The 27134-nt window shown below is 38.3% G+C and overlaps 3 protein-coding genes across 3 annotated transcripts in view; 1 reads left to right on the top strand and 2 right to left on the bottom strand.

Annotated features, from left to right (window-relative positions):
• Nucleotides 1-9530: 9530 nt before the first annotated feature.
• LOC307250656 (serum amyloid A-5 protein-like) lies at nucleotides 9531-11941 on the bottom strand. Its single transcript, XM_080027790.1, has 4 exons — nucleotides 11822-11941; nucleotides 11616-11715; nucleotides 11358-11496; nucleotides 9531-10930 (listed from the first exon to the last, which is right to left on the bottom strand). The coding sequence occupies exons 2-4, from the start codon at nucleotides 11701-11703 to the stop codon at nucleotides 10786-10788; spliced, it is 372 nt and encodes a 123-aa protein (XP_079883916.1). The 5' UTR covers nucleotides 11704-11715; nucleotides 11822-11941; the 3' UTR covers nucleotides 9531-10785.
• Nucleotides 11942-14919: 2978 nt separating this feature from the next.
• Nucleotides 14920-16267, bottom strand: saa (serum amyloid A). Its single transcript, XM_080027778.1, has 4 exons — nucleotides 16168-16267; nucleotides 15962-16061; nucleotides 15706-15844; nucleotides 14920-15388 (listed from the first exon to the last, which is right to left on the bottom strand). The coding sequence occupies exons 2-4, from the start codon at nucleotides 16047-16049 to the stop codon at nucleotides 15244-15246; spliced, it is 372 nt and encodes a 123-aa protein (XP_079883904.1). The 5' UTR covers nucleotides 16050-16061; nucleotides 16168-16267; the 3' UTR covers nucleotides 14920-15243.
• A 5741-nt stretch (nucleotides 16268-22008) lies between these two features.
• syt7b (synaptotagmin VIIb) overlaps nucleotides 22009-27134 on the top strand; it is a 102136-nt gene continuing 97010 nt past the window's right edge. Inside the window, exon 1 of the mRNA XM_080027766.1 lies at nucleotides 22009-22140. Coding sequence (XP_079883892.1) covers nucleotides 22107-22140 — 34 coding nt within the window. The 5' untranslated portion in view covers nucleotides 22009-22106. The remainder of the gene's footprint in view (nucleotides 22141-27134) is intronic.

Below are 27134 nucleotides of genomic sequence, written 5' to 3'. Positions count from 1 at the left end.
AATGTCAATTTGTGATATTGGGCTGTACAAATAAAACTGATTTGAGTAGTCAGTCTGGGTCCGCGGTATATTTGTGGGTTTTTTCAGCCCGATTTTTGGCTGTCAAATCAGCGAACAGAGGGAGTGGCTGAGAACAATGACGTTGAGGTTGTGCGGCAGTTTCAGTTGTAGTCAGAAGACGGCGCATGACATGTCACGACCAAACGTTATGCGATTGGATATGGCAGATCCAGAGTGGCACAGGGCAGATCCAATAGTTTTAAACTTCAACAGACACCCGCCTTCAAGTGAGGTAACGTTTGTCAATTGAGCGATTCCAGACCTTCTGTATGAAATGAAGTAAGATGGTCTGGTAGGACCAGGCTACCTTGATGCATATCTCAGCCAACAAATCCAGGATGATGATGACAATAAGGTTGATTTAAGGAAATAAAATCCTGTGTGGGAATATGAGGGTTTTGTACTAGAAAGAGTGAGTTAAACTCATGACCACTTCATTAACAATTAATATATGTGATTAATATCTCTATTCTACAACATTCATTGCATCGCTCAGTGTTCAGTGCTCAGCTCAGAGTCTGACTATAGTGATGATGTCATCTGGAGATAAATTCACAAAGGACAGTGAATAATACAACAACTAACAGGACAAAGAAATGTTTTTCCTATAGCAATGCACCCTGAATTCACATACAAATGGATAATATTTCAAGTAGCGCGATATATTACACTGCAAGCAAGGAAGACCAACTGGCGGTCTGATTCCCACTTTATGGAGATAACTATGTTTTAAGATACTGACTCTGGAGCCCAAAATATTGCTGAATCTGGGCTGTTTCAGCATCTCAAATTTGAGAATTTGCTGCTTCTCTGCTCTTCTAACTGTACAGCTTTAAGATTTTGAGTGTTTCATCAGATATAGCAAACAATTTTAAGGGGAAATTTGTATTGACTTCGCATTATAACTTACCAAAATGACATAACCAATGTAATATAGATTTTCGGGTTGTGTACTAAACATCAGAAATGTTTCCATACATTTTTTCAAAATCAGAGGAATTATTTATTTGAATAAAGTAATTCACTGTTTCACTCATGCCTCTACATCCTGAAAATCCAAGCGATACCATTGATTAGTGAAACACAGGGAGGACTGGATAATACGGGGGGGAGTCACTTTACAACCACACTAAAAAGTAAAGGTAAATATGTACGTAGTAGTTTCTTAGGATTGTATTTTTGAATTGTATTGTTTTGCTTGCGATTATGCCTTGCCCTGCGCTGCGTATTCTCTCGCCGAAAGCTGTTTCCATGGTCCATGACATCATCAAACTCCGTCTTTGGTTATTGTATTGATTGTGAGCCCCCTAGCCGGAGAATATTAACTATTAACTGCGTTTGAAGTGAAAAATCCATCATTGTCTTCATGAAAAACTAAAATATCGATGAGATGCAGCCCTATGGTAGACCATAATAAAAACAGCATGATATAAATACTGCTTAGTGGACATAACAGACATGCAAATGTCATCCATCTAGGTGATCTGTTTCTTTTTTTGAAGGAAATTAACAAAACCAGTGAAAATTAAATTCACAGAAATGATTTCCGAGTGGATTTACCTTTAGCAACTCTAAGGCGTACATTATACCTAGCCCCACACCTGCATGTCATTGTTTGCTAAGGTACAGCAACAGCAGGGTTCCCAGCTTGTCCTCCTGTACATGCTAAATCCAGTGTTGAACAGAATTGCTCACTGTCACACAAACAGCACTACCTTCCTCTTTACAAGAGCACCACTTTACTCACAAAAAACTCATCATAATTCATCGTTTCAATTGCCTTTCCGCATTTCTAACAGTTAATGCAACATGTAAATCTACACCAACCCTGTAGCACTATAGATTTTATTATCTGGAAATGTTTTTTTTTTCATTTGTTTGATTGTTTTTTTTTTGCCAAAGGGCATGCTAGTATGTTAAAACCTCCGCCCACACTTATGTTGTGAAAAGAGAAGAGAACCTAAATGTTTGGCAGGTGAAATCCATAGATTCACAAAGCAAAGCTTTAAGGAAGATTTTACACTTGAAACTGATTTCCCTGTGGCATTGCCATCCACAATGCAAAGACAGACTTATTTCTGCTCAAACAATATGTTTGGATCTCGTAACAAGTATGTGTATCTCAATCATATTGATAAGCAAAAAATTGAATCCTATTTTTCAAATGTTTTGCCGCACTAAAAGGATTCCAGCAGGCTGCAGGGAGGGGGTTTGTCCTTCAGTGCATAGTCATAGACATAGTGGGAATAGATGGGAAGAGAAGGAGGAGGTTAAAACTTCCCCACACAGCGAGTCAACATGCTGGATGCATCCTCTAAGGCCTTATATAGGTTTCTATCATCACTCTCCAGGGACCCTTCAGTTTCTATAATAGCTATGCATTACTCTCATCCTCTATACCACTGGTCATCCTCAGCTGCGACACAGCCATTGTTCTCCTCTTTCTGGCTGCTCTCTATACCGCACTGTTCCATCTTTATCCATTCCCACAGCTAACCTCCTTTACAGAGCATATTACAAATTGTATCCACAGGCATTTTGTTATCACACAACATTCAATGTATTTGCCTACGACACATACATTCAGATACGTAGATTTAGACAGTATAAGACCACACTCTAGGTAGATAAAGAGGGCTGGCCCAAATTATTCGAATATCCGAGTATTCGTATGTTAAATTAGTATTCAGAGCTCAATTTAGTATTCGAATATATAGGCTATATATATAGGGGAGAACGGGGGAATCTGAGGCATCGGGTAATGTGAGCCACCCCCTGTATCTAGGCAACGGAAAACATTTATGGTCATGTGAGATATGTTTTCAAGCCCCTCTCATTTCCCCTTGGCCATGAAAGAGAGGACCTCATGGTGCTGTGGTAAGCATGTTTTTTTCACCAAAATAGGTATTTTGCATGTAAAAGTACATTTTCTTGCTGTCAACTTAATCAACTGTTGTGCCAAAGCAAATTAATTCACGTAGAAAAACTTCTATCATACGTGTTGATGAACTACCAACATATAAAAACGATGTGATGATATTAGCTAAAGATTAGCCTGAAATGCTATGAGAGGTAGTTTTTTCTCAAATTGTGGTGGTGGGGGAAAGTGAGCCAAATGCTGTGGGCCAGACACTGTCTCACTTTCCCCCACCATAAGGCACAAGTTAAGTTTAGTCTTAAACATATTTTAATGTAATATTACATAACATATGTTTATTTTAATGTCATACACATTGTAGAAAAGCCATTATGCCAAGGAAATACACCAGGAAGACGACCTGGGGAAACCACACGGAAAGAGCACCTTCTCATCTTTCCCTGTAACCTTCAGGGCTGGAATGTAGAGTAGGCCTAGTTGTAGAGTATGACAGGCTGATGTTATAATCCAGTTGGGTCTTCTCCTGTGTTCTGAGTCCCAGGCTGTTCTCGCTGGTTCTGATTTTCCTATGCTTTGACCCCCAGACACAAGCTGTCTCTAAGGGTCCTGTGTTCTGACCCCCAGACTGTGTTCAAATCTAACTGGTTCTATCTTTCATTTGAATCTTATTAAAACCTTTTGAATTATAATGTGTTGTATTTGATTTTGTTCAGAGTTACTTTCAAGTGTTTAGAAAATTTGCTTTTCTTAATTGACCAAACCCCATCATTATTTTACTAGTCCCACATTAGTTCTGGAATGTGTGGCTATCTTTTAGGATTCTAGCTGTTACAATATGTGTTGTTGTGGTAGTTTCAGAGTGGAAAAAGTAAGTGACAACTTTTTTTAAAACAATCATATTTTCACTGCCCTTTGTCTTGAAAAAATTCTGCTAATGGCAATTTCTTGGAAACATCCTGAATTAATGGGAAATGTGTAAATTTGAGTGATAAATCATTTTAGCTCGCTTAGAGCACATGTAAAAAGTGGCTCAGATTACCCCGTTATCCCCTATATATATATATATATATATATATATATATATATATATTAATTTTTTTGGAAAAGTAGCTCAAACTGCAACATATTTTGTCAGCAAATAATATTTAGATACACAAGTTATACAACAATTGAAAAATACAAATTAGACGTTCATTTAAAATATATTATCGAATTATTTTAACTTTGACCCAGTCGGCCGCTGACCTTTCAAAGCGCAACCGGTGAAATCAGCTGTAGCTACGTGATGTTACCAGAGTGAGGCAAACTAAAAATGTAACTAAGCGCAGAGGGAGAGAGAGATGGAGGAAGAATAGATGATGTGTTTCTCTTAACTCTATACCACAACATAAGCGGGATTTTGGAAAGAAAAGTAATACTTGGCGTAATGCTAACGTTAGCTTAGCTGTTTGTGTAGGCTACGTTCGCTATGCAGCCGCTGCGCTGCTATTGCCCATCATCAACAGTCACTTGCTTGCATCGTGGAAATACGCAGTCAATAATGGATATAATATGGACACAAAATACTATCAATATTGGATCTTTGTATGGATTTATAAATCCCTGAAAAGATGTATGTTACGGGATGAATTGTAAAGCTCCTGTAAGGGTTACGATGGCACAGAGGACAGCTGATTTGGAACGGAAAAACAGCTGTTGCCTCCACGGGGAAAAAGTAAGATACACCGACTTTATTACCGTTCTAAAGTTATTAAAGCATCAACAAACTACGCAGCTTGCTGTCTCTGCTCGCACAGTTTCAGTGAGTACATTGGGATTATTAATGTTGGTTTTGATGGTGTGTTTTTTTAGAACGAGTATTCGAATCGTCGCTCGGAAAATCCAACGAGTATTTGAAGCCTGTAAAATGGTATTCGGGCCAGCCCTAGAGTATGGTCTAGACCTGCTCTATATAAAAGTTGCAACAAGATAACTATAAATAAGTATGAATTGAACTGAACTGAATATATAAATGATACAATCTAAGATCTAAGGGATGGTTATTGGTTTAGGGGTTCAATAAAGAGGCTGCAATATGTATATTTGATCTCAGTAACTTGCTATCTAAATGTTTACATTTGATTTAATTTTAATGCAAGAGAAAAGTATTTTTTAAGTTCTGTTATATTGAATTGATCCAGCGATCATTGATGGCTCTGGTAATCTGGTTGTGTCATCATGTAGAATCATCTGAAATATAGCAAAATATTGAATTAAATGTCACCTTGTATGGTGTGTTCACACCAAATCAGGCGGTGCGGTGTTCACTGTAGTGTTGCGTGGTGGTGAGTTTCACTTTCTCAATATCAGTAGACTTTTTAACACCTTTTAAGACCTCTCTGCATGGTGCACCTTTTCATGTTTTTTCAACATTAAAGGTCCCATATTATACACTTTTCGGTACTATTATACACCATATTATATGGTCTTAGTGGTCCCTAATACGTTTTTCTTTAATTGTTTGCTGAAAAAAACTTTCAGATAATGTATTGTACAATGCTGATGTTCAGCTAATCTCACAATGGCCTATTTTTTAAAAAGAGCTGCAGCTCCCCTCGTAAATATACAATCTTTGAGCTCCCCCCGCCCCCTGTCCGGAAGCGAAGCCAGATACGCCTCGCCCTCTGTCTGTCAGGGCCGTGGACCAATAAGAAATAGGGGTGTGGGCTGCACAGTGGAAGCTTCTGGCTTTCCAGTTTGTGAGGTCAGAAACGAGGAGAATTCTGACTGGAGTATATTGGGGGGGAGGGGTGGGGGTTTGAGAAAGGGGGAGAGTGAGAAAAGGAGAGATTGTTATTTTTTTAAATATTTTGGCAGTCTCTAGGCACACCGTGGACCCATGGATATGTTAGAACACATTTAAAAAGTGCATTTAACATAATATGGGACCTTTAATATAGGTTCCGGGTGAGAGTAGAGACTAGCAAAGTATGAGAAAAAACAACCCTCTCTTTTTCTCCACCTTTTTTTGAAAACCTGTGTTCAAAATTCCCAGTCAGATGTCTCTCCCCTTATGATGTCATAAGGGGAGAAGCCATCCCCACACCCCCATTACCAACCTAACTTAGCACTACCTGTGATAAGCACCCCCCCAAATATTCCTGAATCTAGCTGCCAATTAGCCCAATCAGAGCAGACTGGGCTTTTTGGAGGGCGAGGCTTAAAGAGACATCCATTAGAACAGAGCGTTTCAGACAGAGGCTGGAAAGAGGAGATTCAAAAAATGGCACTGTGGGAAATATAAAGGGTTTCTTTGCGCCCCCTACACCACCTTTAATAAACGAATGCAGCTGAGGATGTAGGCCTACTGTATTTACCACTGGGCCGTTATCCACTCTCGGTGTTATTCATGTCGTGAGAGAAACCAACAAGACAAGACAGGTGCTGAAAACATTAGACAAAACAGAAACACATTTCTGCATTGACTGGATGAGGACAAGCGCTGCGGACATGACATTGTATGATGCACAGCAGACCATTTGAGCCTTCCCCCCCCCCCCCCCCTCTGAACAATAAACTGCCAGAGAAAACGGCACTCAGCGCATGCCCTCCCCTATGGCCGGGACTGGCACAGAATGGTACACAACAGACACAAGAAAATAGCCTAAACAAACCCTCCACCAATGAAAGGCCTCAAAAACCTCCAAGCTTTATACAACGTTTTGGTCCTAAAACAACTTGAAAGCAATGTTTGTAAATTGTTTGGGGCTAGTGGTGCCTACCTCACACTGTTTTCAACTTCAATCTTGTGACTGGCACCGTGGATGGGAGGAATTCCAAAGAGTATGTCATTCAAATGTTAAATAAAGGCTAGGCCTATTGAGTAATGGGATCTAGCCTATATGATGTAGGCTATATTAAAGGAAATGAGAAAGATATCAGGGTCGAATGAGCAATTTCCACAAAGAGAACTCAGAGTATCCTGCACATGACTGAGGTGCCGTTTAATATTACGGTGCAGCAGAGGAATTGGACTATTAAGGACATCTGGAAATTGGTGACCTTCCACAACTCATGTGACACTACAGGCCTATAAGGCACACAATAACTACAGTCGATCACTTTAGGATGCGCAGGGATGAATCACCGTCAATTGTAGCATTAGGCTATATGTGAATAGGTTCAAAACAGCTCAACTACGCTATTTTATCCGAGTTGCCCATAAATAGGCTACTGTAGGTATTTTGCCTACATTATGCGACAGACTTAGCCTACAAAGCGAGAAACGTTTTCCGTCAAAGCTCACCAGTTGAAACACTGATGCTGAGGACAAATCCACAGGCGTAGCAAAGCAGCATCCATCAATCCATCCATCCATCCATCGCTCCTCCGGATGCCCTGGATGAAGGCTATTAAAGCATCGCTGAGAAAGCGAGGATTCGGCGATGTTTCCCGCTGATTAACTGCCTCCGTGTGACAATTTAATAAAATAAATATGTCTTACCTGGAGTATGTCATATGCCGATCAAGTCACCTCCTCTCTAGATGTGTAGGAGACGGTGCAGGCTGGTCGCGCATCACTCAGTGTGTGTGTGTTCTTCACCGACGGAAAGCGTACGGAGCTCAGTGCCTGACAGCGGCGGCCCCGGAACCTGTATAACAAATACAACGAGTCCACTGCAGTTGTCTGGTCCGTGAATACACCTCCCCGCACGAGAGCCAGATACCCCACCCGAGCAGCGCGAGCTCCTCAGCTTTTACCACATTGGTTATAATTATACCTTAGACCTAGACTATATTATAAAGCTAAGCTCACATTATAGTAGGCTATTCAAAAACCAAAGACTGCCATTTTTAACAGTGGCCTATTCACACGGAGTCGTAGCGGATCGCGAGGAGATTCCCAGATTTTGCCAAAAAGTGATTTGAAAAAAAAAGCATTCTCCAGAATTGCTGACTCCACCATTGTATTGAACCTACTGTTATTAATGTTTTCTCCTTTTCATTCCATTGTGCATGGAATTGCTATTAGCCTATGTAGGCTGAATAGGTTAGCATAGGTGTATCAATTTGAGCTGCATTTCTTGTAAGAAAAGTGCTAGGCTTTATAAATAAAGTTTATAATTATTCATTGTGTAAATATCAATGCTATAGATAGCCTATTTACATGTTAGCATTAGCTAGATAATTATATAGGCTACATTTATAGCCTACAAGTGATTTTACAACACCCACCTTCGATAAAGACATATCCAAATATCCCAAGGACTATCGTTTTGATGAGAAAATATCCTACTACTGAATAATGAGTGATTTTTCTTCAACTTTGCTACAGAGGTAGGCCTATCCCACCAAGAAAGATGGCAGCCGGAAGTGACTATTCTTAAAACTAATTTTGAATGTTGAGAAGAGAAATACGTCTACTCTCCATACAAAACCAATAGAAAGTAACGAGAAAATTATTCTTAATTGCTTCCCAGAGGGGAACAGATTTTCAACTTTTTGTTTATTTTATTTTATGCATAGCCTACTTTTTGTCTCAATAAAAGAAAGACGTGTCTACACACAATACACAACAGCAAACACAGATGAAGAAAAAGAAAACGTACAAATTCAATTACATTTTTAAACCCTTTGGTGAAACATTATGGGATGTAGTTAAACAAAATTAAGAATTTAAAAACTTTTTTAGATTTAATTTTAAAAAATAGATAGGAATCACTTTATTATGAGATTTATGTAGAAAATAAACTAAGCATCAAATAAGCAGCTTATTATCCTGAAGTGACCACTCTTTCTTCAAAGGTAGAGACTTTATTGGCCTCGGAAAGGTCAATGTGATGGCTTGTCAAAAGGTGGACTCAAGAGAGATTGCGGTATAGAGCTGTTATCTGCTGGCAAAGCAAGGTGCCTTAGTGGCAGGCAGTGAGTGGCAGGAAGAGCTAGAGTAAGCAGCCTGCTAGGCCAAGTGGTCGTTTGGGGCTGCAGGTAAGCAGGCAGGTAGAAGGCAGACAGGTATAGCAGACAGGAAGGCAGAGTTCCTGGAGCACAGACAACACACTTTTAGTTGATCACAACAATAAGGAGGATTACACCACTAGATACTGAATAGCCTGAAGTGCATATACCACATGGGTGAAATAATCTATAGCGGCAAGTCTTGGAGAAGCCAGGGTATTTCATCAGGAGTTATGGAGGTAATATCATAGTTATTTTTATTTCAGAAAGGTTAAAATTATTAAAAGAGAGATAGAAGTCGATTTTATTTATTATACAGCCCACCATCTGACGGCATTGTAAAAAAGCGGTATAAAAAGCGGTGTGCTAAAAGAGGACTCTTCTGTGCTGAAAGCAGTTGGGTTTGGAGATTTATAACAGATGGAAATGTCAGAAAAACACACTGAGGATATTTCATGGTTGTGCAACTGCAGGTATGAATAGGCAAAGGCAGGGACAACCCACAAGTTTAAGTTTCATTTTGATGTTTACTGGCAATTTGTGCTGTGCTGTTCCTCCATGGCAATAGGTGGCAGTAGTAAGCTAGCAATATGGACTTATAACAATTAACATTACATACAGTATTCAGTTTTAAGTGGTATAATGTATAATATAATTTTGATGCATTAATACAATAACAATTTACCTTTGGTAAATCCCACCTGGTCATAGTGATTTCAAAATAGATAGATATTCATATACATAGATATTTCAATAATTCTGATGTACAGTATATTTATTTGTACTGTGCAAACGGCAATACATGTTTTGAGATACTGCAAATATACACACAATATAACAGATCTCTCCTGCACTTACTTGGCTGATTTATATAATCAACTCCTTATGAACTCCTAAAGCTGCTTGGAAACAAACTGATTATTTGATATAGCTGTGTTGGAGAAGGGAGAGATGCAAATATCTAAAATGTGCAGGACAAGTGGTCCTCCAAGGGGAGGATTGAAAAACATTGTATTAGAGGTGAAGAATATTACATTCTAAAATGCAATGTGACGCATAGGCCTATGTGTCTTACCAGGGGAAAACATTTTTATGATTGTATTTGTTCTGTTTAAAGTAGTTGAAGAGAACGGTTCACTTGGTGGTTTGTGGATTAACCAGAGAGAGAAAAAACGAATTGTATAATACTGGATAATCAATCACAATTGATCACCCTTTATTATGTCATCCATACAATGGGGAATTCACTTGTATCACTTTTTCAATTCAAGAAGATTTATTCAACCTCAGTCGTCAGGTGGAGGCCAGCTCTGCCACTGAGTGGCCATGTCATAACATTACAACTCAATGAAGCACCAAGAGCAGGATCACAAGATGGACAGGGCAGAAAGCAAATTATTCAGCCGAAGATGAACATTTGTTGACTTAAGAATGTGTTCTTATACTTTCCGTCATAACACATCAAACATCATGACCTACGCCTAAACCTTAAACTTCTCCACACCAAATTGTAGAGCAAATAGTTTGTTCCTAATCTCAAATTACACAGGAAGAGGTTTTAACTACCCCTCCAGGCTAAACTCCTTTACATTGAGTTTGATTTTATTTAGTTTCCACTTCCAGACATCTTAAAAAAAAACTTTAAACCTTTGATTCCCTTGTAAATCACAAAGCTGATCATACAATAAGCAAAGCATTTAGCAAGCATGAAGGTATTGCTCCGACAGGTTTATTCTCTCCCTCATCATTACCAATGTGGTTCCAATTATTTCAACTTGATGATTTGTTTTTTGTTAATCAAAAAATAAATAAATAATTTACCCATAGCAAAGACAAAATGTCTGTAGCTGTGTGATCAATAACTCAAAACCAGAAATTTCTATCATTATTAAAAATCAATGGCTTTTATACTAAAATTCATCGGGAAGTCCTGCTGGCCTGTAACGATTGGGATCTCCTCCCCCCCGTCCCCACCTGTTTGCCTCCTGATCAGCAGCACTGTCCTCATCACCACGACCTGACTTTCCAAATCTCTGCCATTCCTCTCTGACATTACTGAAATTGGAGAAAAAAACAAAGAATATTAGGATAAGGCAAAGTGTTAAAAGGCCAAGATCAAGAAACCTTAAATTTGGAGAGGTGTACTATAGGCCTATAGAATATATAGGCCTAAGTAATTATATGAATTAAGAATATAAAAACATTTTAGCAAAAACAATTCTGCTGTGTTCTGAATTAGTGAGGTATAGATAGGTTGTATATTTACATAGTAATACAGATAATTGCAAGATACTACTACTACTACTACTACTACTACTACTACTACTACTACTACTACTACTACTACTAATAATAATAATAATAATAATAATAATAATAATAATAATAATAATAATAATAATAATAATAATAATAATAATAATAATAATATACAGCCATCAATTTAAGAGTGGATAATGCTTTCCGACTCTTTGCTCCTCACCTGATCACCGCGGCTGCCCATTTGCCTCCTGCTCCTCTCTGGGCAGCATCATAGTTTCCTCTGGCATGAAAGTATTTGTCTGAATGTTTCCAGTTGGCACCTTTCATATCATTGTATGCTCGCCACATGTCACCAGCTCCTGATCAGAAAAGCAACAGAAAGGTTTTCACTTAAATGAATAAGAGAATTGAGAAAGAAATGCATCTAATTGTCACATAGAACATATAATCATGGACATGTGTATGCCATGTTTCTAACCTCGAGCAGCTTGAGCAGGAAACTTGTACCACTGGGCATTGGTTTCTACAATAAGAAACAGAACGATTCCTGCTAGAAGCAACTTCATGGTGATAGATACCTGAAAGGAAAACAAAACAAACAAAATCAGTTGCATTATTACTGCAAAATGATATACAAGTTCTATTTTCAAGATCCTATAATTAAATTCAAATGTTAAAACTTACTGTGCAGTGTCAGCAGAGTTTAGAGCAAGTCTTAATCAATTGTAGAATATCTTAACAGTGAAGAATAAACTCATCTGACTCTTCTTTTATACTGTTCTGGTTGCAGTATTTATAACTGCTGGATATCCCAGAGGGGAAAACCGACCTCACCAAAAATATTCCCAATGTGCATTCCCAACAGCAACCTATAGTTTTGGTTTCTTTTCGCCAGTCTGGACACGTCCTGGAAACAAGTGCTGGTGCAGCTGCAGTAATTTTTTGCTAGCAACATTTTATGAGCTCCTGCTCAAAAAGGCATGACTGTTTTGTTGTGTTATTATTAATACTTAAACAATAACATGAAGAATTTTCTTGGAAAAGAGGATATTGATTATTTTACATTGATCTTAGTAATTCTATTTAAAATCTGAATAAAAGAGGAGAAACATGACGAATGCAGATATTTTACCATGTAGTACACAGGTGCACTACATGGTAAAATGAACATCTGGAACACACACACACACACACACACACACACAGACACAAAAATGTGTCAAACATATTACAACATATGCATTGTATGAAAACATCACACTCAGCTGCCATAGTACATAGGGTGTGTAGCAGCTTAATTGTGTGTGGGTCAAAGCTGTAAACAAGTTGGGAGGAAACATTACCCGTATATAAACTCCAGTCCATCTGAGGAATGGTTAGACATCTGAAATGTGAGGGGGGGAATTCATCGATGGACATGAATATCACAAACGGAAGTCCTGCTGCAGTTGCAGCCAAAAGGAGAAGAAAAGAATATATTGAAAAACAAAAACCTACATCATGAAAAACAGACTTGTGTATACACTGACACATCCAGTGCAGTGATATTGTTCAAATGATAATGTTAGTATGGCAAGATATGATGTTTTAGGATAGTATTGTGTTTTCCTTTACAAGGAGGTCAAGGAGGAAATCCGACACATTAAACCCACAAATACCTCACATCGAAGGAAAATTAGTTCTCACTTTAGATAAAAAAAGGTATCTTCTGGTCTGGTTATTAATTCAAATATGCTAAATTATAAAGATTATGAATAATATTTCAGTTTCATAGCTTTTTTTATTGCAGAAAGGTTAAAATGCCTAAAAGAAAGATAGAAGTCGATTTGATTAATTATACAGCCCATCATTTGACATCATTGTAAAACCAATAGGCACATGTCTATAAAAAGCGGATTGCGGATTTTATTTGATTTAACATTTTTTTATTTTATTTTTTTTCATATTGGTTGTTTGTTTTTGTTTCTTGTTGTGTGTTTGTGTTTCTGTTTCGTTTTTGTTTTTTTTGACGTTGTGTATTGCTTTGTGTATTGCTTTGTGTGTTGATTTCTTAATGCAGGACTGTTTGTGATTGGGTGGGATATGGGTGGGATATGTTCGGGAGGGAAAAAAGGGGAAAAAATTAATAATCCATTGTATTGCAGCTGTTTGATACTTTGTGATTTAATAAAAAAAACCTTTGAAGAAAAAAAGCGGATTGCTAAAAGAGGACTCTTCTGTGCTGAACGCAGCTGGGTTTTAGGATTTATAACAGATGGAAATGTCAGAAAAAACCCACTGAGGATATTCCATGGTTGTGCAACTGCAGGCATGAATGAACAAAGGCAGGGACACACTCCACAAGTTTAAGTTTCGTTTTGATGTTACAGTAACTAGCGTTTTGTGCCGTGCTGTTCCTCCATGGCAGTAGGTGGCAGTAGTAAGCTAGCACTCATGGACCTATAATAATAAACATTAGGCTACATTCAGTATTCAGTTTTAAGTGGTATAATGTATACTGTTATTGTGATGCATTAATTAAATAACAATTTACCTTAATTTAAGTCAATCCCATCATGGTCATAGTGATATTTCAATAATTCCAAATTACCATTACTTGTACTGTGCAAACAGCAATACATATCTTGAGATACTGTTAATATACAACCAATATAACAGATCTCTCCTGCACTTGCTTGGCTGATTCATATCATCAACTCCTTATGAACTCCTAAAGCTGCTTGGAAACAAACTGATTATTTGATATAGCTGTGTTGGAGAAGGGAGAGATGGAAAGATCTAAAATGTGCAGGACAAGTGGTCCTCCAGGAGAGGATTGAAAACACTGTACTAGAGGTGAAGAATATTACATTCTAAAATGCAATGACGCATGAGCCTATGTGTCTTACAAGGGGAAAACATTTTTGTGATTTTATTTGTTCTGTTTAAAGTAGTTGAAGAGAACGGTTCACTTGGTGGTTTGTGGATTAACAGGAAAGAGAAAAAACAAAAACATTTAGCTATTTTGTAGCACTCTGGAGGTTAATTGTAGTCATATCCATTATTTATGTTACTCACTGTATTCACCACAGTCAATCCCAATTGATCCCCCTTTTATTATTTCATCCATACAATGGGGAATTTACTTGATTCACTTTTTAAATTCAAGAGGATTTATTCAACCTCAATCGTCAGGTGGAAGCCAGCCTGCCACTGAGTGGCCATGTCATAACATTACAACTGACTACATTACAAATGAAGCACCAAGAGCAGGATCACAAGATGGACAGGCTAGAAATCTGACACATCAGCAGCCCTTTGAAAGAAAAACTTAATACTTAAACTTAACAGTGAAATGGTTCTCACTTAACATTTTCAAAAACATTTACTAAAGTAGGACTAAAAGAAGGATAGTATTGGACTTCTTCATTAGTGATGCATAGTCCATCATTTGACAGACTTGTGTCATGAAGACTGAAATTGTCAGTTTATGTAGTGCAGATGAGAGTTCGTAACTGAATACAAGATGACACAGTATTCAGATTCTTAGTAAATCTTTATTGTTTGCAAGCAAGAGCCATCAGCAGTGTTACTATTATATAACACACATTACATGCAGCCAACAAAGGAGTGTACCTAATTTTACTCAAGGCGTTATTCAGCCGAACATGAACATTTGTTAACTTAAAAATGTGTTCTTCTTATACTATCTGTCATAACACATCTAACATCATGACCTACGCCTAAACCTTAAACTTCTTCACACCCAATTGTAGAGAAAATAGTTTGTTCATAATCTCACAATACACAGGAAGAGGTTTTAACCCCCCCTCCCCCTCCCCCCAACAGGAATTTTCCGCATATCCACTCCTTTGATTCATTTGTAAATCACAAAGCTGATCAAAGCATTTAGCAAGCATAAAAGGTATTGCTCCGACAGGTGTGTTCTATCCCTGATCATTACCAATTTGGTTCCAATTATTTCATTTTGATGATTTGTTTTTTGTTTATCAAAAAAATTAAAATCAGAACAGTCACCCATGGCAAAAACAAAACGTCTGTAGCTGTGTGATCAATAACTCAAAAACAGACATTTCTATTATTAGTAAAAATCAATGGCTTTCAAACTAATATCTTCTTGGAAGTCCTGCTGGCCTGTAACGGTTAGGATCTCCTCCCCTCCGTCCCCACCTGTTTGCCGCCTGATCAGCAGCACGGTCCTCGGCCCCACGACCTGACTTTCCAAATCCCTGCACCGCCTCTCTGCCATTACTGAAATAGGCAAAGAATATTATGATAAGGCAAAACAAATAGTAAAAGGCCAAGATCAAGACGCCTTTAGTTTGGAGAGGTGTACCAAAGGCCTATAGAATATATAGGCCTACTGTAAGTAAATAATGAATTAAGAATATAAAAAATATTTCAGCAAAAACAAGGTTGCGGTGTTCTGAATTAGTGAGGTATTTAGATTATTAGTTATATAAACTCAAATAGTAATACAGATTGATGCAAAATAATAATAATACTAACAATGATATACAGCCATCAATTTAAGAGTGGATAATGCTTTTCGATTCTTTGCTCTTCACCTGATCACCGCGGCTGCCCATTTGCCTCCTGCTCCTCTCTGGGCAGCATCATAGTTTCCTCTGGCATGAAAGTATTTGTCTGAATTTTTCCAGTTGGCCTTCCTCATATCAGAGTATGCTCGCCACATATCACCAGTTCCTGATCAGAAAAGCAACAGAAAGGTTTTCACATAAATTAATGAGAGAATTGAGAAATAAATGCATCTAATTGTCATATAAAACACATAATCATGGATACGTTTGCCATGTTTCTAACCTCGAGCAGCTTGACCAGGAAACTTGTACCACTGGGCATTGGTTTCTACAATAAGAAACAGAACGATTCCTGCTAGAAGCAACTTCATGGTGATAGATACCTGAAAGGAAAACAAAACAAACAAAATCAGTTGCATTATTACTGCAAAATGATATGCAAGTTCTATTTTCAAGATCCTATAATTAAATTCAAATGTTAAAACTTACTGTGCAGTGTCAGCAGAGTTTAGAGCAAGTCTTAATCAATTGTAGAATATCTTAACAGTGAAGAATAAACTCATCTGACTCTTCTTTTATACTGTTCTGGTTGCAGTATTTATAACTGATGGATATCCTAGGCTATTTGAGGGATGGTTATAGGTCTCTTAATGTGAGAGGGGAAAAAAGACCTCACCAAGGATATTCCGAATTTGTGCAACAGCAAACTTTAGTTTCGGTTCCTTTAGTTTAGTTTGGGTCTGGCACGCGTCCTGGAAACAAATGCTGGTGCAGCTGCAGTCAATTTTTGCTAGAAACATTGTATGAGCTCGTGATCAGAAAGGCATGACTGTTTTGCTGTCAAAAAACAACATTAAGAATTGTCTTGGAAAAGAGGATTATTTTACATTGATCTTAGTAATATTAAATGAGGAGAAACATGACAAATGCAGATACTTCCACACAGGTGCACTACATGGTACATCTGGTCATGCTCTGTGGCATGTGTAAAAAGGCTGAGCAGGCCCATTTGATTCAGATTTTTTATCAAGATGGCAAGAGGCAATGATCTGGGTGTAACGACTGTTGTCAACATAGGAATCAATAGAAGTGAGGGGATCAGGTGACTGATGAAATGTGGCGGCATTTCACTGGAATGGTTTGAATCGGCTTGTTCCCTTGGAGGGCAGGGTCACTGCAAATCAATAAAAAAGTGTTGTTCTGAATGATCACATTTACTCTGATGGGAATTATCCTTTCCAGAATGACAATGTCCCAATAGGCTGCAAGGGAGGTCACTGAATGTTTTGATGAGTTTTAGTCACCAGATCTCAACATCAATTGAGCAACTTAGGGAGATTTTAGAGCGACGTGTGCCACAGGGCTCTCCACCACCATCATCAAAACACCAAATGGGGGAATATCTTTTGGATGAATGCTGTTCATCCCTCCAGCAGAGTTTCAGAGACATGGATTATCAATGTCAAGATGCACTGAAGATGTTTTGGCTGCACATGGCGACCCAACACCTTAGAAACGTTATGTTGGTTCAGTCCGTCTGTACACACATACAAACACATCAAACATATAAAGACATATGCATTGTATGAAAACATCACACTCAACTGCCATAGTATATAAGGTGTCTAGCAGCTAAAGTGTGTGTGGGTCAAAGCTGTAAACAAGCTGTGAGGAAATATTACCTGTATATAACTGATTGAAACTCCAGTCCATCTGAGGAATGGTTAGACATTTGCAGTTAATTGAAGGACCCTCAATATCACAAACAGAGGTCCTGCTGCAGATGCAGGCAAAAGGAGGACAATAACAGAATATATTGAAAAACAAAAACCTACATCATGAAAAATATAAAATCAAATAAGCAGCTTGTTATCCCAATGTGACCACTCCCCTGATGTTCTTTCTTCAAAGATAAGGAGACTTCATCGAGCTCTGGAAGGTCAAGGATGAAACCTACACATTAAACCCACAGATGCCTCACATAGAAGGAAAATTAGTTCTCACGTTACATAAAAAAGGTATCTTCTGGTCTGGTAATTAATTCAAATATACAAAATTATAAAGATTAAGAATAATAATTTCAATTTCATAGTTTTTTTTATTGCAGAAAGGTCAAATGCCTAAAAGTAAGATAGAATTCGATTTGATTTATTATACAGCCTACCATCTGACGGCATTGTAAAACCATTAGGCACATGTCTATAAAAAGTGGTTAGCTAAAAGAGGACTCTTCTGTGCTGAGAGCAGCTGGGTTTTGGGAAAGCAGATGGAAATATCAGAAAAACCCACTGAGGATATTCCATGGTTGTGCAACTGCAGGTATGAATGAACAAAGGCAGGGACAACACATACGTTTAAGTTTATTTTCTATGTTTACTGAACATTTTTGCTGTGCTGTTTTATTACTTATGGACCTGAAACAATCAACAGTGCATTAGTATTCAGTTTTAAGTGGTGTAATGTTGTATAATATTATTGTAATGCATTAATGCAATAACAATGAACAATTTACCTTTATTTTGGTAAATCCCATCTGGTCATAGTGATTTCAATAATTCTGATGTACCTGTACTACTGTGCAAATGGCAATAAACACTTTGAGGTACTGGAAATATACAACAGATATACACAACCAACACTTTGGTTCAGCAACTCTAAAAATAAACATGTCATGACAGAGCACATATAAATATCCATACTGACCATTCATTTACACACTATAACTGCAGCTTCATTGTCAGTACTGACATGTCTGTACTCTGTAGCCCTCTTATCACATCCTCACTGAAACCTCTCGCTGTGCAGCTGTGATATTGAACCAGGGCCCTATTACTCTTAAGGGATTTTCTTTTCATCACAGAACAATCTCTTGTCTAATATTGTTTCCCTGATAACATGATTTTTTCTTCATCATAGTTATTTGCCAGTCACATATTATTAGATGTGTTGGTTCAGGTTCATTATGGATCCCACAGTTTCCTACACCAGTAATTAAAATCCTTTTGTATAGAATGCTTAATGTTAAAGATTTAAAAAATGTGGGAAGATTTTAAACTTTGGAAAGAGTTGTATTTGCATAATAGAGTACATTTCTTCTCCAACAAGAGATGTTCAAGATCATTTATGAAACATATCCCACATTCTCTATATGCATATTTTTACCAAAAAAGAGCAGGCTCCAAAAAGACTTGTAAATGTAAGTGGTTAAGTAAGATATATCAATTCAATTGTCAATGACTCATGGCAAAACAAAGCACCACACACTTCATTCAAATTGTTGCATTTCACTGAAGAAAATGATAATTTAGCTAAATCGCATTCGCCAACAGAACAAGGGAAATCTTTCTTCTATCGTTCTGCTGTTTGTGTTTAATTTTAAATCATGATCTTATTGTTAGCACTGCAAGTTCATTCTATTGTATTTTTACCAATGTGTCAACTGTCAAGTCTTTTTCTCTCAGTCATCAGGAATGAAGGATGACAGAAATAGACCCCTTTTCTTTAGGAGTACATTGCACTTTGTTGATTGAAATTTGTAATACCAAAATAACCAACCTCTGATGATTTTTCATAAGAGAGGTGAGAGGCCTCAGCAGCATATAATGATTGCTTTTGCAAGAAGAAAAGCTGCTAATTCGTCAAAGTGTATAGACATTCAGAGGACCCCATGTGGTTACAGTCTCGGTAAAAACACCTGTAGGAGGGAACAAAAATAGTTTGCGTCAAACATATCCTACAGACGTAACAAATGTCTTCATATGGTCTGAAGATGGCACCTTACCAAGACCATGAGTAACACCATATTGAGCATCTTAGCTTAACAATGATATAGAAAATCATTACAGGCTTTCATTTTTGTTGACCCACCTGTTTGTGTGTCATTTGACTTAAATCCCTAAAAAAACTGTATCAACACAGCACATTATTCTCAAGACTGCTGTGCACCAGCTCAGTTGCATTGCTTTAAAACTCATAACAATAATGGTGTTGAATGCAATATAATGGCCCTACAATTACCTGGAAGCCGAGAGTGCTCATGAACCTTCTCTTTTATGGTTTCCAATAAAACAACATCCCACACAATGAGCAAATTTTTGTGAGGAAATTACGTTTTGTCACTGAAATTCCCCATAGGATTAAAGCACGTCTCCAGTTGTGTTGATTAATGATGATGTTTTGAGTTCTGAGAAGACACAGGCTGTGACAGGCTAATAAATATTCATCGTGATGAGAGCATGAGGAAAGGGGAGGGTGTGAGGGCGAGGAAGAGAGCTGACATAATGAGAAGTTTGGAACAGAAACAAGCTGTTTTCGTGTATAAGAGTATAATGTTACTGAAATGAATGCACAGTGGGGGTTATAGACTAGATTCCACAGTTGCCATTAAGCAGAACCAGCATGCAATGCTATCTATAGACCATCTGTACACATGCACATAAATCACACAAGATTTCAGAGGTGTTATCACAAGAGAAGTGTCACACAGATATTGTTGTGATATTGAACAAGTGTGTGACTGAGACTCAACAGCAGAGCACTGAACTGGGGCTAAGCTATAAAGTAAAGTAATCCGAGATAAGGATATGGCAAATTGAAAAATGTTTTCTTTACCTGAAATGTCCTTTTACTGTTTGCCATTCTGATAAAGTTAGTTATGTAAGACAGAGATTCAGAGTTCAATGGCATTTCTTAGAAACATGAGCTGCATGTCACATTTTAGACACGATTTCAATAACATTTATGGCAGATAGCATATATGATTATTATTCCATCACTTTTATTTATGTGGCACAAAGTACCAAATTTGCCTCTTAGCAGCTTACAATGTGAACCAAGTGTGATTCACAAGTCTTTGAATGGTAAAGAAATGAATTTAAAAAATGACCCCTTTGATGGGGAAACATGCAAACACCACAGGAATGGCAAGAGGGATTTCATGCGATCGATGATGTTTAGTGAAGATAAATGTAAAATATAGGTGAAAATTGTACTGCCAGAGCAATTGCACACAAAACCTATTTCCCTGACAATGAATACACAATACTGCCCTGAGGAAAAACAAGACAAACACACAGACAAACAGTTTTGGTTCCAACTTTTAAGGACTTTCTCAGCAACTTCTTTTTTCAAACAAGCTATAGTATAGATACACAGCATGAAAGGAAAATGTTAGCAACTTACTGTTTATTCTTACACTAGTTTCACATAATTCCCCTTTACTTTCAGTGCTGGTGAAACACTACAGGAAATTAGGTCACATCACCCACACACCCACCTGTACACAGGTGTATAAACGTAGGCTACTCAAATTACTACAAACATTGACCCTGGTCTATCAGTAAACAGCCTGTACGGGAGGAATGTTCTACCCTGTCAGCATCCGAATGAATGCCACTGACTGATGTGCAACACTAGGGACCGCCAGTGAGCCACATTTCACGCTTGGCTCTTGGCGAACGTGGACGGTGAGTTAATGTGCCTTATCGACTGTGCAGGCCCATTGGCTCTAATGGCATGATGGTCATAATGAAAGCACGCATGCTGCTCATGACACTGACACTAATTAAAAGCTTGATAGAGACCGAACACGTGAGCGTGGGATAAAAACAACAACAATAACAAACAAAGCAGGCTAGAACTTAGGCAGGTTGTGCGTAAAAAATGCATCTATACGCGCAGAGATTCTCCCACGATCAGGAGTGATTGTGACAAATATCATTTCACCTAATTGCTGATCACATTACCTGCAATTTTCGCTCTACTTCTAATTTAACCTGCGCTCTATTAATTTCACTGAGCCGCAGCAGGCGGGTGATTAGAGTCGACTGTCCATCATAATTACCACTCTTATCAAACAGGGTGGCTGGCTACAACAAGCATGGAAGCTGTATTCCATAGCGATGGGCGGTTTTCTTGTTGTTCTAACTATGAGCAATGAAAGCATTGTTGGGATGTTGAATGACAGGAGGAACCTCTGATGAATCGGTCAACAGCACTGACTGAGAGCGCGCGGATTCCTCGCCTCAGCTGAGTAGACGACCTCCTACCGATTTACTTCACGTCACCCCGCCCGTCTGCCTGCTGTCTCCTCCCTACAACCTCTGCCGCGACCATCCCTCTGAGCGACTCTGGGCTGAAGAGGAAGCGGGGGAAAATAGATTGGGAAAGACAGAGGGAGAAAGTGAGAGAGCCTCAATAGACGCAGACTCAACCAACATCACCTAGACTACCTGTTCCAGCACGGCAAGGGGAGGAGGACGCACAAGTGCAGGCGCGTCCATGCGTGCCAGCCGAATAAGACAATAAGCGGGCTAAGGACCACACATCCAATACTGGAATAAGAGTTTACCTTGAGAACTCTTTGAAAGGGGGCACAGCCTTTTCTGCTAGACCTAGACAGCCTAGATGAGGAAGTGGTAAGAAGAGTCATGCATCTCAACAGAGAAGAAGATAACAGCAAAGGTGAGCAAAATATTTCAGCGGCCATCGATGGATAATATTTTATCCACACTCTCTATATAGTTGACATCTCTCGCGTTGGTTGCCAGATGCCCTTGAGTGTTTCATGTTGATGTCAAGGAACGATGCTGGTGGGGGTCGTTACAACAAGCTGTTGGTTTAATGTGTTGTGTGATGGTTCTGTGATTGTCTGTCTGCCTTTCACCAAAAACGCGCCCGAAAAGCCTCGTATGGCACAGACAGAGGAGGGATGTTGCATGTAGGCAATGTTGTGCCTGTCTGTGAAGACAGCCACTTGAGCACTTGTTGTGCTCGATATGGTCGCTTTCGCACGAGGTGACCTGAGCATCCATGCACAAGGTCAAACATTGTCGGTCATAGTGATGAGCAGCCCGGTTGTGTGTTTGCGTAGCAGAGAGGGGCGTGCGTTTGTAGTGTTGTCTGTAATTGAGTCGCCACGAACGTGTGTCCTCCGTTGTGGTCGGAGGGGGAGAATTAGAGAGCAGACGGTGTGTAATGACAAGAACCCTCCATCAGGATAAGTAATGACGGTGCCTCTGCCGGACCCACACTGGGTATTTTTACTCCCAATCTTTGAACTGAGGTCGAGGTCACTGACTAACACCTGATGCTGAAGGTTTGCCTCTTAATGTCTGTCGACATGACGCAGCCATGTGTCTTATTATGAATTAATTCAACACAGATAGTACTGGGATTGTGACCACCACACCCACATGGAATAAGTTAAGCAGCATTGCAATGACTGACATGCAGCATGTACTGTATGATCAACATCTGCTCTAATTAACCCTCAGACTTGTATAACATTCACAGATTTATCGCATGTGAACACAAATGTTAAATAAGTAGATATCAGCAGTACAGCTCTAGGCAGAACTAAGTTTAATATGTGGGAACACTATGCTGCCGCACTGTAAGTCTCTTTATAAACTCTGCTTTAAACAGCATGCTGATAATGATGTGTTATTGCAGGCAGGGGAATGCAACATTTATTTTTTTATGTGCAGCTGTCAAGCTTTATGGGCGGATAATATCTTTGTTTTTACCAGCTGTTATGCAAGGAGTTCCCATTTTGATGAGTGTGCCCTGCACATTGGGCTCACTGCACCGCCCCTCATCCAAAATGTCATAGGACCTCATTGCCAGATATGATTTAACCATACAGGGGACAAAAAGATGAGTCACCATCTGCAACTAGAATTGATTTCATGATTACATGACAGTTATGTGTTTGTATGTGTGTGTGTTATGGTACGTGTCAGAGCGACAGAAAGGAGGAATGAAAGAGAGTGTGTTGTGAAAGTGAGAGGAAATGTGCGAGAGCGAGGTAGGCAAGTCAGAAAGCGTTGGTGAAAATGTGAAATATAACCGTCATGCACAGGACCTCACATTTTTATGCAGTTTGAAACAGCTTAAACAACTTTGGTAAAATCTCATGAACACATAACATCAGTGACAAGAGTGCTACTACTAAACATAATAACAACATTAAATACAAAGATATAGTACTTATTAATCACAATAGGAATTTGCAGCAGTACCGCAGCTAATATAACTTATATACGTTATATTAATATTGATAATAAGGTTATTGAAAGAGTAATTAATTAAAATGAAAAAAATACAATATTTTGTATTCCGAGGGGAATAGAAAGTAAACCAAAAACATACCTTAGATCATAATACTTATATAGGACTGATACTGTGATGATGATATTTTTATGATTAACAAATAGTGCACATTCAAATAAATACTTTAGAAAACATTACCACACTGTGGCAAACCTTATTTGCAAGTAGACACATTTACATTTTCATTTTTCATAAAGCAAATATGTTTGATCCAAATGACTAAATGATAAGACGAAACAGTACGTTTGGTGATCAGAGAAGAAGCAAGCTGACTGCTTTCATCTGTTTTTAAACTGTAGATCCGTCACTCCAACAGCTTTCCTAACAGGGTATCTGTCTCAAATTTAAACATTAAAGACACCTGAAGTTCTTTATTGTTCTGTAATGCCACATACTATATAGCCTGTTTTACCACTTAAACCCTCAACTGAAATAGCATTTACTCTTATAGGATGTGCTGTGTCAAAATTAATCAGAGCAATAGCTCAGATTCATTACGAAAAAATGTATAAACCGGCCTCCAGCTTTAATCGTCATATTGCATTACCTTGGATAGTCTACACAACGCAGAAACACATTTCACACATTTGTCCTGCAGACACAATCTTTTTCTAGATTGATTTTAGGAAAAGCAAAACAACATAATTTTTTTTGCTGAAGCATTTGCACATTTATCTTAAAAGAAAATGTGACTGTTTATCCTGGTGCCATTGTAAATGTGAATCTGTAGTATTATAAAGACACTAGCGTAAACCATAGACTGTACGCGTGAAACCATCTCAGCAACCATGTGTTCCCCCATGAGGTTGAGCTGTGATGTGAATGAAACAGGAGAAGTCAAACAAACTGGATGTGATATCGGTCATTCATATCACATGTGTTCTTATACATTTTAGCTGCTGAGTGGGATCATTTGTTTGCACCTGTTGGCTCAAAAAACACAAATGAGCAGTAGTTTTAACTCTGTTGCAAATTGTTCTTTCCTTTGAAGTGTAATCAATATGCCTGAGCAGCACTTGGTTGGATGTTATTTGTTATCATGTGCTTTGAGACCATGTATTCCTTAAGGTCTGAGGTCAATGCAACAGGTTCGATTTTCTGGGGGGTAACTGGGTGTATGCTGTATACTTGGCATAGTTCAGTGACAGGCGTTGATACACCTGTTCTCTCTGTTAAACCAATTGAGAATCTGTACTGTAAACTACACACTAGGATTCATTTTCTAATGGAAAGTAAGATGATGCCAGGATTTGCTAGTTCCATAAAAACTGAGTCGCGATGACACTTATATAATTACATTGACAGATAAACAGTTTTATCGTGGATCAAAGGCGCAGGTTAGTTTCATTGGAGATTTCATTTAAATGGTAAAAGCTTTTCTCTCCCTGTGTAAGACTGACAGCCTGTTCAAATTTGATTCTGCTTCTTGCCCAATGTGAGCTGGGAGAAGGTCTTTTGATACCATGCAACTAGCTCATTTTCACAAATATTGATCAGGCTATCCTGGTCTGTGCAGTAAGAACAGGATACATAATCTGCAATCTACAGGATGTTATGGTGTATTTACTTGCGTTGCGAGCGACCAGTCAATTGTGTATTTTGGAAAATCTGTGATCGATAAGAGGTATGATTTTATTGTTGAGTATGAGCAGATATACTGTACATTTTGTAGTATAATATATTGCTTTTAGTTTGTTTGTTTGCTGAGGTATTTCTGCAGTGTTGTTGTAATCTTTCCAGGACAGGCCAGGTGTAAATCTCATGTCGGCCTCAATGCAAGTTGCACAAGAGTCATTATTTACCCGGCATGTGAACCGTCAAAGATAACTGTATACTAATAGTAGCTTGTAGATGTAGAGGAAAACTTTTTTATTTAATTAATGTAATGGTTCAAAACTAATGTGCTGGAATCTTATTAGTGGTTTGAAACAAGCTGTGTGAGACGAAACAGAGAGACAGGGCAGTAATTAATAGAATCTGAAACATTCCCAGTTTAACTGTGAGCCACACTGTTGGGAAGTAAGCCACTTAGATTTAAAACACCAGGTTGCATATTTACTACCTATGAGGAGTATGAGAGAAGAGCACATCAAAAATGTTTGCTGAATAGAAAAGTCAGACAGGAGGGGGCCAACAAGAAGACAAAGAGTGTTGCAGAGAGGGTCATAGATAGGTGTAGTGATGAACAGAGCGGAAACAGTCATCTCTTATGGTAGAAAATCATGAAAACTGATTTTTTTCTCTGATGAATGCCATTATTTGCCAATGAAATCATGTTTATCAAGTTAAAACCATGTTTAGGAAGGTAAATCATCACTTCAGCAAGTGATCATTTCAGTAAAGTGAGGCAGCTATGGCGGCACCCATCCTTTCCTCTAAATAAGAAGTGTTAGACAAAGTTACTATCTGTATTTGTTATGTCAAAGGAATATTTGTGTTCGTACAGTTTTTATACCAGGAGTTCACTGGACCACTGGTAGTTGATAGATGGTGAGAGAGGAAGTGCACTGAGGGAAACATTTCTTGAGGGGGGACTGTGGGGAAAATACAAATCAGGATTGTATCGGGCTACACTGCATGATTTTTTTATTAGGAGGTTGTGTACAGCTTTTAGCTTCAGTGCACCTGACTCCTGGAACAACTTACAGCTAAAAATTAAACTAAATACATTCATATCCTTTGGCCAATTTAAACAGACTATCTTGGATCTGCCAAACTCTACTTGTAACTGTTTTAATTAGACTATATTGTACTGTATGCCTTTTAATTGCTGCCTCTCTTCCCCACTCTGTAAATGTTTCAATCGTTTTGTTTTTTCTTCTCTTCACTTGTTGTGTATTTGATGTTTTTGCATTGAATATTTTGTTTGTATTGTTGTTTTGAATTTGTTTTGACTCGACGTCATTGAAAATGAGGGTCACCCCTCAATTGGTCTCTCGAGGATAAATAAAAGTTAAATGAAAAAAAAAATGAAAAAAAATGTATGTAATCAGAGGAGAGACAAATTAATATCAAGTGTGTCTGTAGAGTCCATGATTTAAACAATTAAACATCTTTGACAATATGATATAGCCTTTTTAGCTCATTAGGTCCTATTGGGACTACACTCTCCCAAGAAGAACAACAGTGGTTTAAGCCAAAGTGCCAAATCTTTAAATTCCAGCAGTCTCACACAGCCAGACCAAACTACAGTATGGTCTGGAACCATATCGTTTCAAGTATTGGGGGAAACACTGGGCTGGCCTGTTTTTACATCTTTAAACCAATCACAATCGTCTTGGGCTTCGCTAAGCCCAGGAAGCCGCAACGTGTCCTTTCAAAATAGTGCAATTTGGTGCCGACCA

This window comes from Ammodytes marinus, assembly GCF_949987685.1.
Source record: "Ammodytes marinus genome assembly, chromosome: 1".
In the NCBI taxonomy this organism is placed as follows: Eukaryota; Metazoa; Chordata; class Actinopteri; order Uranoscopiformes; family Ammodytidae; genus Ammodytes; species Ammodytes marinus.
This window is presented reverse-complemented; position numbering and strand designations above follow the sequence as displayed.

Bases quoted from the DNA above. Each gene is read 5' to 3' on its own strand.
- LOC307250656 (XM_080027790.1), bottom strand. From the start codon at position 11,703: ATGAAGTTGCTTCTAGCAGGAATCGTTCTGTTTCTTATTGTAGAAACC. The intron at 11,497-11,615 runs GTTAGAAACATG...TTTTCTGATCAG, and splicing joins TCCTGCTCAAGCTGCTCGAG to GAGCTGGTGACATGTGGCGA. The intron at 10,931-11,357 runs GTGAGGAGCAAA...CTCCAATTTCAG, and splicing joins TGGGCAGCCGCGGTGATCAG to TAATGTCAGAGAGGAATGGC.
- saa (XM_080027778.1), bottom strand. From the start codon at position 16,049: ATGAAGTTGCTTCTAGCAGGAATCGTTCTGTTTCTTATTGTAGAAACC. The intron at 15,845-15,961 runs GTTAGAAACATG...TTTTCTGATCAG, and splicing joins TCCTGGTCAAGCTGCTCGAG to GAACTGGTGATATGTGGCGA. The intron at 15,389-15,705 runs GTGAAGAGCAAA...TGCCTATTTCAG, and splicing joins TGGGCAGCCGCGGTGATCAG to TAATGGCAGAGAGGCGGTGC.